This window comes from Convolutriloba macropyga, chromosome 2 (genome assembly GCF_964194025.1).
Source record: "Convolutriloba macropyga chromosome 2, txConMacr16.3, whole genome shotgun sequence".
NCBI lineage: Eukaryota > Metazoa > Xenacoelomorpha > Acoela > Convolutidae > Convolutriloba > Convolutriloba macropyga.
Window position 1 is genome coordinate 40,650,499 of NC_134469.1, and position 13,837 is coordinate 40,664,335.

General features: G+C 33.9%; 1 protein-coding gene across 6 annotated transcripts in view; it reads right to left on the bottom strand.

Annotated features, from left to right (window-relative positions):
- Positions 1–4,281: 4,281 nt before the first annotated feature.
- The window catches only part of LOC142358657 (integrin alpha-3-like), a 44,515-nt gene continuing 34,959 nt past the window's right edge, over positions 4,282–13,837 (bottom strand). For all 6 annotated transcript variants that reach the window (XM_075410145.1, XM_075410146.1, XM_075410147.1 and 3 more), the window contains exons 8-9: positions 12,127–12,458; positions 4,282–6,510 (exon numbers count right to left, since the gene is read on the bottom strand). In XM_075410145.1, the coding sequence (XP_075266260.1) occupies positions 5,023–6,510; positions 12,127–12,458 (1,820 nt within the window). In that variant the 3' untranslated portion in view covers positions 4,282–5,022. The remainder of the gene's footprint in view (positions 6,511–12,126; positions 12,459–13,837) is intronic.

A 13,837-nucleotide genomic window follows, 5' to 3' on the forward strand; every position in this document is an offset into this window, starting at 1 on the left:
CAATCGGAAGATGCTGGTAATTTGATTTCCCACCGGAAAAAGTCTTTATGGACCCGAGTTATTTGACTTTGATGATGATGAAATAGAAGCTGAAGTCTCCCCGATTACGCCAATTTCAGACAGATTACGATGGTAACTTCAATTTCCCTCTCCTATAAAAACTCTTATAAAAAAAACGATTTGAAAATGTTATCTCTAGTAATGGTATGAACCTGATGGAATCGGGTATAACAAGAGAAACGTCGACAGCCAAAACATCCCTCGATTTATGTCTGACAAAAACCCATAAAAATCAATGCAGTAGAATCCATCAAATATGACATTACAGATTTCAATCCTGTAGTTTTTGTCTAACAAAAAATATGACAAAACGCAAGATAAAAACCTTTAAACGTCGTAGTATGTCTGTTTTCAGCAACAAAACATTGTTTGAAAAAAAAACAAAAAGGAAATGGAAAAAACCTAATCATGTTTCAAAACAAGCATACGGATCAAACTCTCAACGCATTTTGTAATTGTTTACATTCTGTAGTCGACAAATACCAGCCTTTGGTTAAAATCAAACAAAACAAAAATAGAAACCAATGGGTTACAAATCGATTAAAAAATGTTTTTCGAGGAGAAACAACGCAAGAACCAAATGGCCAAGGACAAAAATAACCTCAATAAAAACAGATATCTTCAACTGAAAAGCAAGAGCACTCAATTCAAGAACGACGCAAAAAAGTCTTTCATAGAAAAACAACACTCAGAACTGTGGTGGGGACTCAAGGAAAATGTACACAATGAAAAACAAAATGATAGGCAGAAACAGAAGAAGTGACGTGAATTATGACATTGTTTTCAATAATAATGGAACTGATGACCCCAGTACTAAAGCTGACTATTTCAATGAACACTTTGTAAATAATGCAGATGAAATAGTAAAATCAAGGACCTCAAGTAAACTTTCCTTCATCTAATTATACTGAAGAATAATCGATGATGATGTATGAAACAAATGCGGTAGAAGAGCTCTCACAAATACTAAGCCTACAAATTTTTTTTTGCATGTTGTGGATCTGATCACTAACAACTTTACAAAAAGATTTGACTAAAATTAGCGCCTTTTTTAGTTATTTATATCAAAGAAAGTTTTTTGAGCGGAGTTTTTACAAATAGCCTAAAACGAGCAACTCCCAAATCGCATTTCAAGACGGGATCAAAAAGTGATCCCAATAACTATCGACCAATTTCAATTTTGCCGTCATTTGGAAAAATTATTGAAAAAATTAAGAAAATCAAAATTGTCGACTACATTAGGAAATTCAAATTTCTTGGTGAAAATCAGTTTGGGTTCCGCAGTCAGAGGTCATCAGTTGATGCACTCGTAAAAGTAGTAGAAAACATAAGATTGGAAAAAGACAAAGGGAACAATAGCACCACGGTTTTCCTAGGTTTGAAAGAGGCATTCAAAACTGTAAATCACTCGCTGCTATTGAAAAAAATTAGAAAAGTTTGGATATAGGGGTCAGGTTCTAACCTGGATTTTTATATCTCAAATCAAAAACGCGGTGTGTTATACGGAAAAATAGAAAATCGAGAGAACTGATAGTAAAAACTGCAAATCCTCAAGGTTCTGTTCTGGTTCCTGTATTGTTTATACAGTACTTTGCTGACTTTGTGGACGCTTGTAAATTCTCCAGTCCGTATTTTTCTGCCGACAACACCAGCCTTTTTATCAAAAGAAGATCAACTTTGAAAAATTAAATATCAATATTCAATCAGTTTCGCACTGGCTACATCAAAATAAATCGGATTTCAAAGATTCAAGAACATTTGTAATGATTTTTTTAAACCAAGCCAAACACAAACTATCAAAGAATTTCAGATCGGAAAAGCAATCCCTACAAATGTTTAGGAGTTATTCTAGACGCAAATTTAACTTTCGAAGCACATGTGGACTACATTTCTTTAAAATTAAAGAAATAATTGCCAGTCTAAGGAAAACTTGCAGTCGCAACACCATCATGATGTTCTACAGAACTACGGTCATATAAATTTTTGAGTATGGAATTCTTGTTTACGGTGGAACAACGTTAAATAAGTTGCAAAAAATTGAAAGGTTAAAAAAAAATTTGAGAATTTTCCTTTGAAGAAACCAAGTGACTCCATGCTTGAAACTTTATTCGAATTCAAAATTTTAACAATTAAAGAAGTGTACATAAAACACCTGCTTTTACTCGGCCTTAAATCATACTTTGGGTTACATTCAAAAAATTGATTAATGAAATTTTGACCGCAATTCAAAATTTTTTGTACAATACTCGCTCGAAAACCACTCGCATAATACAAACAAAAACCTCAAAAAGAAATTCAAATCGGAATTCTCTGTGGTATCGCGGTAGAATTTTGAGCGGTAGTTTTTTAATGAAACAATACTTCCTGAGCTTGAAAAAGAGACCATGTCTTTTATAAAAGTTGAAAAACTGGTCAATGAACTTCAAAATAGCTTGATCATACAAAATTACACGCTAATAAAGCTTTTATTCAAATAATATCAGGCCGCCTAATTAAAATACGTTAGTATTTGCAAGCGTGCACTCCTGAAGAAACTTTTGATTGTTATATTTTTAATAGTGGATTCTGCTGTTTCCACAACTTCTTCTTGCATATAAATATATAGGACAACTTCAAAATCAATTCAATTCAATTCATTATCAATTCAAATGAACTGAATTGAGTTGTAATGTTTTTTAAGTTTCCTTTGTATGCGATTGCTTTTTTTTGATCACTATTTTTTGAAAAGTGCCATTGTCTACCCGACGGTCTCTCATGACTCGTCTGTCTGGATACTTGTCTGGAAGAATTCAAAAAGTTGATGTCAGACAACGGTATCAATCTCTTCACGGGTGCTAGCAAAAAAGAGCATTTTTAATTTAGCAGCACGAACAGTTGATTATCAGTTACCAAAATACCAAAAAATAACTTTGTACGTGTTTCCTAGTAAATTATAATAACTTTTTTGACACTATAAAAGCATTATTAATAGATTTGGACAAAATTTTTTGATGTTCATGTTTGTGAACTTAACGATCAAACTTTTTTTTCGAAACTACTGTTCACTTGAGGCTCCAAAACATTGCATTGCTGTTAGGTTTAATAAAAAATGTCATTTTTTATTTCAATCTTATCAGAGTATTTGTTTTTAGTCGCTCAAGAATAAGGAGAGCTATTAATTTAACCTCAATAGTTGATATTTAGTGATCAACTTGTTTTCTAAAATGAGATGGCTGAAGTTTTGGTGAGAGGTCAAGTGGATTAAATTATAGAAACAGCACTTGTTTACAAATTTTAGTCTAGTCTAATACTTTTGTTATCTACCTATCTAAATTGCTTTCATAATTTAAAATACATTAATCCCAGAATTCAACTAACATCTAAAAAGAATTTTTCGACTATAGCCTTCTGGAGCATTAGAGCAATTAGCAAAAAAATGAAAACAATATTTTTGAGCCACTCCTTTGCAACTGGAACAGTATTGGATACGGAGCATCATCCTTTCGCGCAAGACTAGTGGACTAACCGTAAGATGGTCATTTTTTACAAGTTACTGCAAAATATCCCTCAGGGATGGATTTTAAAAGACAGCCATTCTCTCTTTTCCCGGATTACCAACTCTAACTCAAATGTGGATTGAGCAAAATGCAAAAATTCAAAATTCGTTTACATTTTGAGAGAAAAACCTATATAAACTGCGCAAACCGCAAGATTGTTTCTGCCGAATTTCGTTCCGGTCACGCTGTGATCTAATTGGTTCCATACCCATTTTTTTCAATATCAATACTTGACCTTTCTAACCAAGCATAAATTGAACAGTTAGAGCTTCTTGTCAAGCTCTGTACAGCTTATCCTAAGCATAATTTACATTAGGTTTTTCTCAAGACTTCAAATTTCGCAACACATAATAGCGAGCATTATAATAAATTTAAAGTGAGGATTTAAGAAAACACTGAGGTGAAAAAGAAAAGATACTCATATCAAATATCTGAAACAATCAGGGAACTCGTATGCCACAAAAACGCGTAAAATAAGTTCATCATAATGATGACCCAATGAATGGGTGCATCGGGACATTTTGATAAACATATCTAGTTAAGGTCTCGCCCAACTAGGAGTAAAATTTCCTAAATAGCTTTCCTGAATTTTCTAAATAGCTTCAAATTGTAATAATGGCAGTACGTCAGTTGCCAGCTGTATCTGCCAACCGGACTTTTTCCCCAATCTTGCCTTGATTGAAAACAGTTGTACCAATTTTTATTTCATCCAATAATTTTAAAGTAGCAAAAAATTGACGGAGAAGTGGAATGAACATATAAAAGAGAGATAAAACACATTTGAGCAAAATTTTGCTTGATTAGACATTACAAAAGACATAATTGAACGAATGACAGAAGATTCCCAGTTTTACAAATGAATCATGACATATCTGAGGGCAATTGAGGACACATTCGGGAACACCATAAAGGAAGTTAGGTGATAAAGATGATGATGATGATTATGATGAAATCGATGACATATGAACAAGTTACAACCATGCATCACGAGAAAATAGCATTCACTAAATACAATCGCCTCCTCTGTGATTATGGAACTTTTATCAGAATACCAGAACTGTCATCACACTAATATAAGCTGCTATGACAATTTCTGAAAACACAAATATGTTCCACAACCACAGAGGCTCCCTGCCTGTCCCCAAAGACTGGTTTGCACCCCTCTCCTACTATTAGCCATGCACTTTTGAGGCTCTATTTGCGGAACTGGAAAAAAGCTGGTCAATTTTATTTCAACTTGAGCTTATTCGGAATAATTTTAATTGAGACAGAACAGCTGCAGTCGACTTATCTAATTTTTACTGAGTTGATGAAATGGTCACGACAGGATATTAATCTTGAGAGATCTTGCAAACTAAACACCCGACTGTGACTCGGGTGGGAACAGACAGACATTACAAACTCAGGATTTAGTTTATCAAAATCATCATGTATGAGAAACATCACCCCAGTAACCTCCAGTATATGGCTCAGTCATTTCCTGGTTCCTTCCGTAATTTCTGCCTCTCTTGTCTTTCTTACTACGTTTCTTGTCAGAGCCCCCCGTGCCACCATTGTCATCATTTCCGAGAGCTACGTTAGTTGTTGTAATATAAGTAGTCCGTGGAGCAGCGGGTTCTGCCTCCAAGTGATTTCGGTAATCAAAATCTTCAATTTCGCCCAACTGAAATGTGTGTTGTGGGGGTGGCCGGTAGTTATTAGCCCTGTTGACTTGTCTCTTTCGTCTGAAAAAGCCCAATTTTGCACAGATTAGAATTACTATGAGCAATAGAAGTAGTCCACCCACTACAGCAAGTATGATAATCCAAATAGGTATCTGGCGATGTTTCAACAATTTCGGATCCTTCACAACCCGGGTTCGGACACTTGAAAGATCGTTCTGGATTTCTTCCTGGTGCAAGTAGTTACTACTCACTATCTTTGTATATGCATGGCTATAAACATCTACTGTTGATGGCAGATCTTCAGCGAACGTCGAGTTCCAAATTCGGCTTCTGATTGCTACTTTGACACCTGTTTTTGACTTTATATCGTTAAAGGTGCATGAATATTTGGAACATTGTGCCTTTTTATTGAAACAGTCTATCACCATTTCGCTCGCTTGTGACGTAATATATTGTTCAGACGGAGGAGGGTCACTGCCACTAGCGCGTCGCTTTCGGCCTTTTGAGTTTCTGCCCGAGGAGCTCTCACCGCCAATTTCAAACGGATCCACTTCAAAATTCGAGCCTGAACAGAGATATTTGGTAATAGGGTATCGGTTATCAAGAGAATCGGTAACTTGGGGCTCTTGTGTAACATAGAAAAGGTATTTTCCATTGTTTAATGTTTCTGGCCACAAAATCTCTAAATCCAAAGTGGGAATATCAGATAGTCCGTAGTTGTACACCTCGTAAGAGTGTATCAACTGCTGTCCAATGGATCTAAGGTCCCCTCCTTTCTTGATGCTGTAAGCACCTCTAATCTGTCCTCCGTAAATTACAGTAGCGGGCGAAGACGCCCCGCTTAGTCTCAAGTCTGCCTCTTTGTATATTGTAACAGTCGCATTTCTGCTGACTGAACTGTCGTCCGTTAGATTACTCGTCGTCACAAACATGAACTCAAAATTCGGTCTCAGAGGCTCTCGTTTTTCAAACTTTGCCGAATCTTCCCGACACATGAAGGAAAAGCTCTTAACAATTGTTTCTCCCCCGTCGACTTTGTTTGCAAATGTGCATCTAATCTGGCCCTCCTCGGAAGTGTACTGGCATTCTGGGTGGATAGAATCGTACCACAAATAGGTGGGGAACTTGATCAAAATTCCTGGCTCGTACGCTGGCTCTCCCGATATCCGAGCACGCATGGTTAGCGTAAACTCTTGGTCCAAATAGACATAGTCAAGGACGCTCTCGTTCAAAACTGTGGAAAGTGTGTCCTAAATATAATGACTTGATAAGAAGATAGGACAATTTGAGAGCAACTTCTCAGCAAATAGAAATTTGTTCAAAAAATACTTAGTTCGGTTTTCTTCTACATAAAAACAATTTGACACATTTGCCATTCCCAGGTTGAAGTCGGGGTTGAAATTTGCTGATCAGACCATCAAATCGCACGGGGGCGCAAGGTGCGCTCAAAATTATACTGACAAGGCCAGGCTCTGAGATCGAATTAATTTTGATCACAATTTATTTTCAACTGGCCAAAGTCTGATGCAGCCAAAAACAGAACTGGTTCTTAGTTGTACAAAAAGATTTTTATATAAATTTTACAGCGTGCGCAATGTAGGAAAAAGCAAGATTCAGCATTACAATAGGCAACGTCATTGAACCAAAAAATACATTTTGTTGTCCCGCGTAGAGTCTATAGAAGAAATCTATGATTATAAACGGTCGTCAATAATGACCTTTTTTAGTTAGAAATTAGGCGAAATTAAGAAAATTTACCAATGCTACAAAAATGCAATTTCAAAAATTTGTTCATCTGTTTATTGTGAAATGAAATCCTCGCAGTTAATTTTAAAATTTTCTCAAACTTCCGCCACATCCTATTCATAAATCTTAAATTGTGGCAATTGTGAATAGATGTGTCCGAATTTTGTCACTATTGTTCACTCTTTGTACATCTTTTGTAACTCCTCTTCACAATTTACCGTTACGTTTATTCACAATTCAAGTTTTAGATAAAACGTCAATAAAAACAACATTGGAATCTCACATATGTCCAAAAAGGCGGAAACTTCTCAAGGTGTACGTTTCGCGACGTAATGCCGAAGTGCCAATAAGTTTCACAATAATTTTTCTTGACTGCAACATAAACGCGCCAACTAAAAAACCAAAACCAGGAATTACTTCAAAACTTCTTAAAAACACATCACGGAAAAGAACAAGGTAAAAGCAGATCAAGCTAGAATTTGCACAAAGAAAATACCAAGGTAACACAAAGTCTTGTCACTGGAAATTGTGGCTCGAACGTCTCTGAGCAAACACAATCTCGACCTAGGAGGCTCTGATTAGAGACAATTTTGAACGACTGCAACCAGGGTATGATTTAACTATGTCCAATTTTTTTTCTAATTATAGTTTTTTAACCAATACCGCAAACTTTTGATCTACTGTTCCTTATCTTTTCACTTCAATTTTTGGTGTCAAATTTAGACCCTGGCGACAAAATCTATGATCGATTAATTTTTCATACGATATCAAAGAACACCCATAAAAATTGAAATCCATTTAAACATTTTAACTTAAAAATTATTCAACATATAGGTTTATTTTAATTTAGTTACAAAAGTTTCACATGTATTCAACAATAATTAGTAGAAAAAACATTGAAAGCAGATTTAATTCACAAACCGTTGGCCTCGGAACAGTTTTGGCATTGTTAGGTAACGCACGTTTTTCCACATTTTAAAACAAAAAAGCTTCTAATGAGAATTTTCTATAAAAATGCTTTCCGGTAAATTTTCAACAACAAAAGTAAATTAGACAAGTGGCTCAGTTTGCCTTACATAAAAGATGCCGTTTCGGTATTTCAAGAACAGTTCGCTGGTTTTTCTTTAGAAAGCTTGGAGAACACAGTAAAAAACAGAATTATTTTTTAAAAAATGTTTTTTTTTCTGATGCTTTGCAACATAATTTTCATAAGGTCGCAAAAGTTTATTACAACGGACTAAATGAGAAACTTTATATGCAGAAATATTTTAAAATTGAAACAGAAATTTCAAATAGGAATCTTAACTGAATTTTTTTTAAATTCTCAAAGAATGGTTGCAACAAGTGTTTTTGATTAGTAAAACACTATGTTAAATTTGTAATTTCTATTTTGGAAAATACCAACAAAATTTGAGACCGTATAAACTTGATGACTTTAGTTTCTTGTTTGCGTAGAAACTTGAAAACGTAAAGGCCAAGATTGTCCAAAGTTGCATAAAAGGAAAAAATCTAATTTTCTAGAGGCATGAGGCAGGACTCATCGGCAAAATCCGAACAACAAGGACCGGGATGAAAAAAATTTCCAAATTTTGTTTCGGCAAATAACATCAAATTAACCAAATGATTTGATTGCGATTGTTTTAGTCAATGGATGATATAAACATGGAAATTAGGTTTTTGCTTTGATGACAATTGAGATCAACTCTTGAAAAAAACTTTTCGCTGGAAACCAAAAGAAATAAGATGTATAAAAAAGTCACTATATGCATAAACACTGTTCAGATAACCTTAAAACTAATTTGACATGAAATCAAAAGTTTCATCATTCCACAAACCCACTCTTTTCAGAAAAATTAAAGTTAAAACTCAGCTGAGGTGGTTCGTGGCCTTAACCTCTATACTCCAAATAGTTAGAACTTAATTTGTGTGGTGCTTTCTTTTATGTTAGCCCTCTAGGCGGCTTCAACTCCCCTTAAAAAACCTACCGACCTGACAAATTAACAAAAAACGAGCATGACTCTATGATTAACTAAACTCACAAAACTCAACCAAAACCAGACATTCTCAAGTAGATATCTTTTCAAAAAAAAACTACATCAAACACACGCCAAATTCAAGGTAGATGCTCATTGTTTCATCAACAAAAAGGAGAGACTCGACCTCCAGAATTGACTTGAATTAGATATCAAGTAGATCTTTTTTCCAAAAAATTTTCAAGCAAACACACGCCAAATTCAAGAAGACAAGTAATCACTGTTTTATCAACAGAAAGGAGAGATACATCTTACAGATTTGACACGAAAAGCAAATCTGAAAAGATACAAAATCAAATGGTGTATTTGCTCCACAAGGGTAAACAATAGAGATATAATTAAATCTGAGATTGATCTTTTGTTTCATCACAAACTAAAATGTCCATAAAAATGTCATGGTTAATTCAAGTTGAAATTCAATTAAATGGAAACTGCAATTTGCGCAGAGCAAACTAAGCATTGTCAAAAGTTTCCAAACCGTTCATTCGAGACAAAGTCAGAACTGCAATTACTTATGAAGTTCAATATTTTCTGAATATACCGCTTTTTTACTCCCAGATTTCCTAATCATTAGTTTTTAACCTAATTTAAATCAAAAAATCTCAAGTATAACACAAGGTTATTACTTTCTTCAAAATTTCTCAAGTTATCTCATTTACCTAAAATATGCCAGCAGTTTAACCAAATTTTTCATTTTAGTTTTTACACCAAAACCACAAGGTTTTGATCTACTGTAACTCACTCAAATTTTCACTTCAAAAAATGGTGTTAAACAAAGAACCTGACGACAAATTTATGATCGATTATTAATTCATACGATAAAAAACACCCACAGAAAAACGTAAAATCCACATAAAAATTTCAACTTTCATTTCAAAAGTATTTCCCATGTAACCAACAATGACTCGGAGCAAAAATTATATAATGCACATTCAATTAGCATACTGCTGGGCCCCCAAAAAAATTTTGCAATGTTAGGTAACATACGTTTTTCCACATTTTGAAACAAAAAACTTCAATTGATATTTTTGTTTAAAAACATGCTATCCGTTAACCAACAAAAGTAAATAAGACAAGTGACCGAGTTTGCATTACAAACAAGTTGCTGTTTCGGAAACATTGAAATATTTGGCTGGCTTCTCTGTAAAAAAAATGAAGAACACGCAATAAAAAACACAATTACTGCTAATGTGAGCGCTCCAAATATTCACGAAAAAACAGAAGAAATAAACAACCAGTTAAAAAAATGTGTTGACATCTGAAGCTATGTTACTTAAATTGTAAAACATTTGCACATATTTAATACAACGGACTAAATAAAAAACTTAATATAGTAAAAAAAAACTATGTAAAACTAGGAGGTTCTATTTTGGAAAATTGTCAACAAAACGAGTGACCATCTAAAATTGATAGTTTTAGTTTCTTGTTTTCCTGGAAACGCAAAAGCATACACATCAAGATTGTCAGGAGTTGCATAATGTGGAGAAACATAAATTTTTTAGAGTAATGAATCATCGGCAAAACCTGAACAACAACGACCGGGATGAGGAAAATTGTTTGTGTTTTATATTGAGGCAAACAATATCACATTAACAAAATGAATTCAACACAATTATATTGGTCAATGACAAATATAAAAAAAAGAAATCGACGTTTTTGCTATGACATCTTTTGGGAGCAATTTTTGAACAAAGTAACTCTTCTACGCTGGAACTCACAAGAAAAATGAACTTTGAAGAACGAAAAAGTATCGATAAGCGTAATTGTAAGTTGACCAGAAATTTACTTTTCATTACTCCACAACTTCACTCTTGTCACAAAAGTAAAAATTAAAAATCAGCTGAGGCATTTCGGGGCTTTAACTTCTATACTCCAACAAGTGTTAAACGTAATTTCTGTGTAACCCTCTAGGTGACTTCAATTCCCTTTAAAAAATCAAGTAGATATGTTTTCCAAATTCAAGTAGATATGTTTCCCAAAAAAATACATCAAACCCACGCCAAATTCAAGATAAGTGCTCACCGTTTTATCAACAGAAAGGAGACATTCGACTTAGAATTGACTTGAAAAGAAGTTCTGAAAAAAACGCAAACTCAGTGTTATTTTTATTCCTGAAGGGTAAGCATTCGAGATATAATCAAATCCGAGAATAATTTTAATTTTTATCACATGCAAAAATGACCTAAAAATCACATGTTTAAAGCAGGTTTATCATTAAATTTGAGAAAAAAATCTAATTTGAGCAGAGAAATCAAAACTTTATCGAAATTTCTGAAACCGTTCATACGGTACAAAGTCAGAACTGCCATTACTTTTCAAAGTCAATTTATGCTGAATAAACAGCCTATGGAGTCCCGATTTACCTAACCATTATTTTTATTCTAATTTAAACCACAAAATTTGAGAAATAACACAAGGTTAGTGCTTTTGCTATAATTTCTTAAGTCTTCTTATTTTCTTAAGATAGCTTAAGGCAGAGACTTTTCTTCTGCCGAATCTAAAATGCAATCAACAGAGATTAATAAAGTTTTTAAAAAATGAAACTAAATTATGCCTTGGAATTAAAAATGCAAGGAACAGAGATTATTAAAATTAAAAAACTGAATTTATATAGTGGAAAAGCAGACTTATCAAAATGAAAAACAAAAATGCAGTAAAATTGCCGCTGTTCTTTTCCCTATCAAACCAATTGCGCCGCACCGATTCCAACTAAATGAGTATTAGTTAACATTGAAACAGTTAATTTCATATCTCGAATAAATATTTTTTAGACAAATCAATTGACTACTTGATTGCTAAGATGTCATTCATCTGTTGTCCTTTTTTGCTTGTTCTTGGTCCATTTTTTGCATATTGATTGTTTCGATCTTTTCTATGTCGAATGATTAATTTATTGAAAAGGGGCTTTTCTTCACTAATTTTGTATGTATGGGATTTTGTTTACAATTTGTGTCTGAATTTTTTGTGGTTGAAACAATTTTGTGTGCGTAGAAACTTGCTGAAAATTCTTTTAATGATAGGATAAAAGCAAGCATATGAAAAAGTATTCTGTTTTTTCTTCCTCTAAATATACATTAGCCAAAATACCTGCAGTTGAACTTCAAGGACAGCTTTTGACAAACATATCTGATCTTTTCCACAATCTTTGGCAAATTGAATAATGATAGCTTCCATGGACATGCTCTGTTCCTGGAGTTCTGAATAAGAAACAGAAGCATTCAGCACTGGAAATGAGTCCAAGTCAATCAACTCTCCGCCAGTGGGCGCTTCTTTGGACCCGGTGGGGTTGCGTCCGCTCGTGGATGATTTTTGCTGATCTTCGGAGAGAGAGTAATTGATTGATATCAGCAGGGGTTTAAATACTGACCCGAAAGCCATTCCCCTCCTCTCCGCTGTTTGCGAAGACGACCCTTGTTGAGCTGAAAAAGGAATCAAATATCATTATACTCACAAGAAATTTTTATCATAAAATCTATATCATCAAAAAATGGTGATGTAATAATAAGTGTTGAACCGAGCTGACCTTCTCAATTTACCAAACATCATTACTTAAGAGTACCCTAGTTAAGACCCCATGTTAATAAAAACAAGATCGTGCAAGACTTTTGCAAAAAGTTTTTAATCTTGCAATGTCTTGTAAGATTCTAGTACAAAAATTTGTGTCAGATCTTACTAAGCTATCGTTGTTTTTGCTAGATTTTTTTTCAAATTGAAGATTTTCCATGGTAATATCGAGTCTCGGCTAGGGTACACTCTTATCTGAGTAGATTGTGTTGTCAGAATACTTCACCACATCATACCATCCATCCTAGATAACATCGATATGTTCTCCCAATAACTTCAATTATGCAGAATATTTGAAAACTTATGATTTATACTCTGCCTTGAGACACAATATTGCAATAATTCAAGTTGGTGCAGATAACTGAAACAAATTGTTACAACATCAAAAAAAAAGTTTCCTGTGAAATACTATCATCACGTAGAAAATGTTGATAACACGTCCCATTTTGAAAAATTGAAGGTAATTTACCAGGAAGATTAAAACATGGAGGCTCAGTCGGTTCACACAAAAAATTCCGACCCCCACTCAACCATATTTTTGAGCGAATTGTCTACCGAATGGGGAAGAGATAGTAAACTTTCAAAACATCATGAATTGTTCAATAATAATTAGTGTATCCATTTAAAAAATCGCTTTAAACTCAAACCACCAAAAAAATCAAACAACTGTTCACTAGCGCACTGATACCTGCCGATAAAGAGACAAAGAGACAAAATAGACAACAAAAATAAAAATACCACAAGCATTAATTACGAAAAAAAATCAAGGTCAAATAAAACCTAAACTGAAAAAATTGACTTCAATTTCACCAGAAAAGACATGATACCGGTCTTTATTACCAAAAACCAACATGTCGACAAAAAACCAAAAAGTGGGAAAGGTTAAAAATTACATTTATACTTTTTGAAAAGAATAATATTCAAATCCATGAAAACAATTAAAATAGCCGTTTGAAAACTATTAGCTTCGATTGGAACCATGCAATACTTTCATTTTTATCTCCTTCAGAAGTCATTGAGATCTATCACCAGAATGTGATACGACTACAAAAGGAAAAAATACAGGCAAAAATCATAAATGAACATCGAATTTTGCCAGAAAACGGAGTCGAAGCCTTCACGAAATTATAATCTAGTAGCTAAGAACATTAATTGTAGTCAAATGCACCTTCTTCCGATACCATTGATGAGATATGTTATTTTTCACAAATGTGATAATCGGACAAGATCTAAA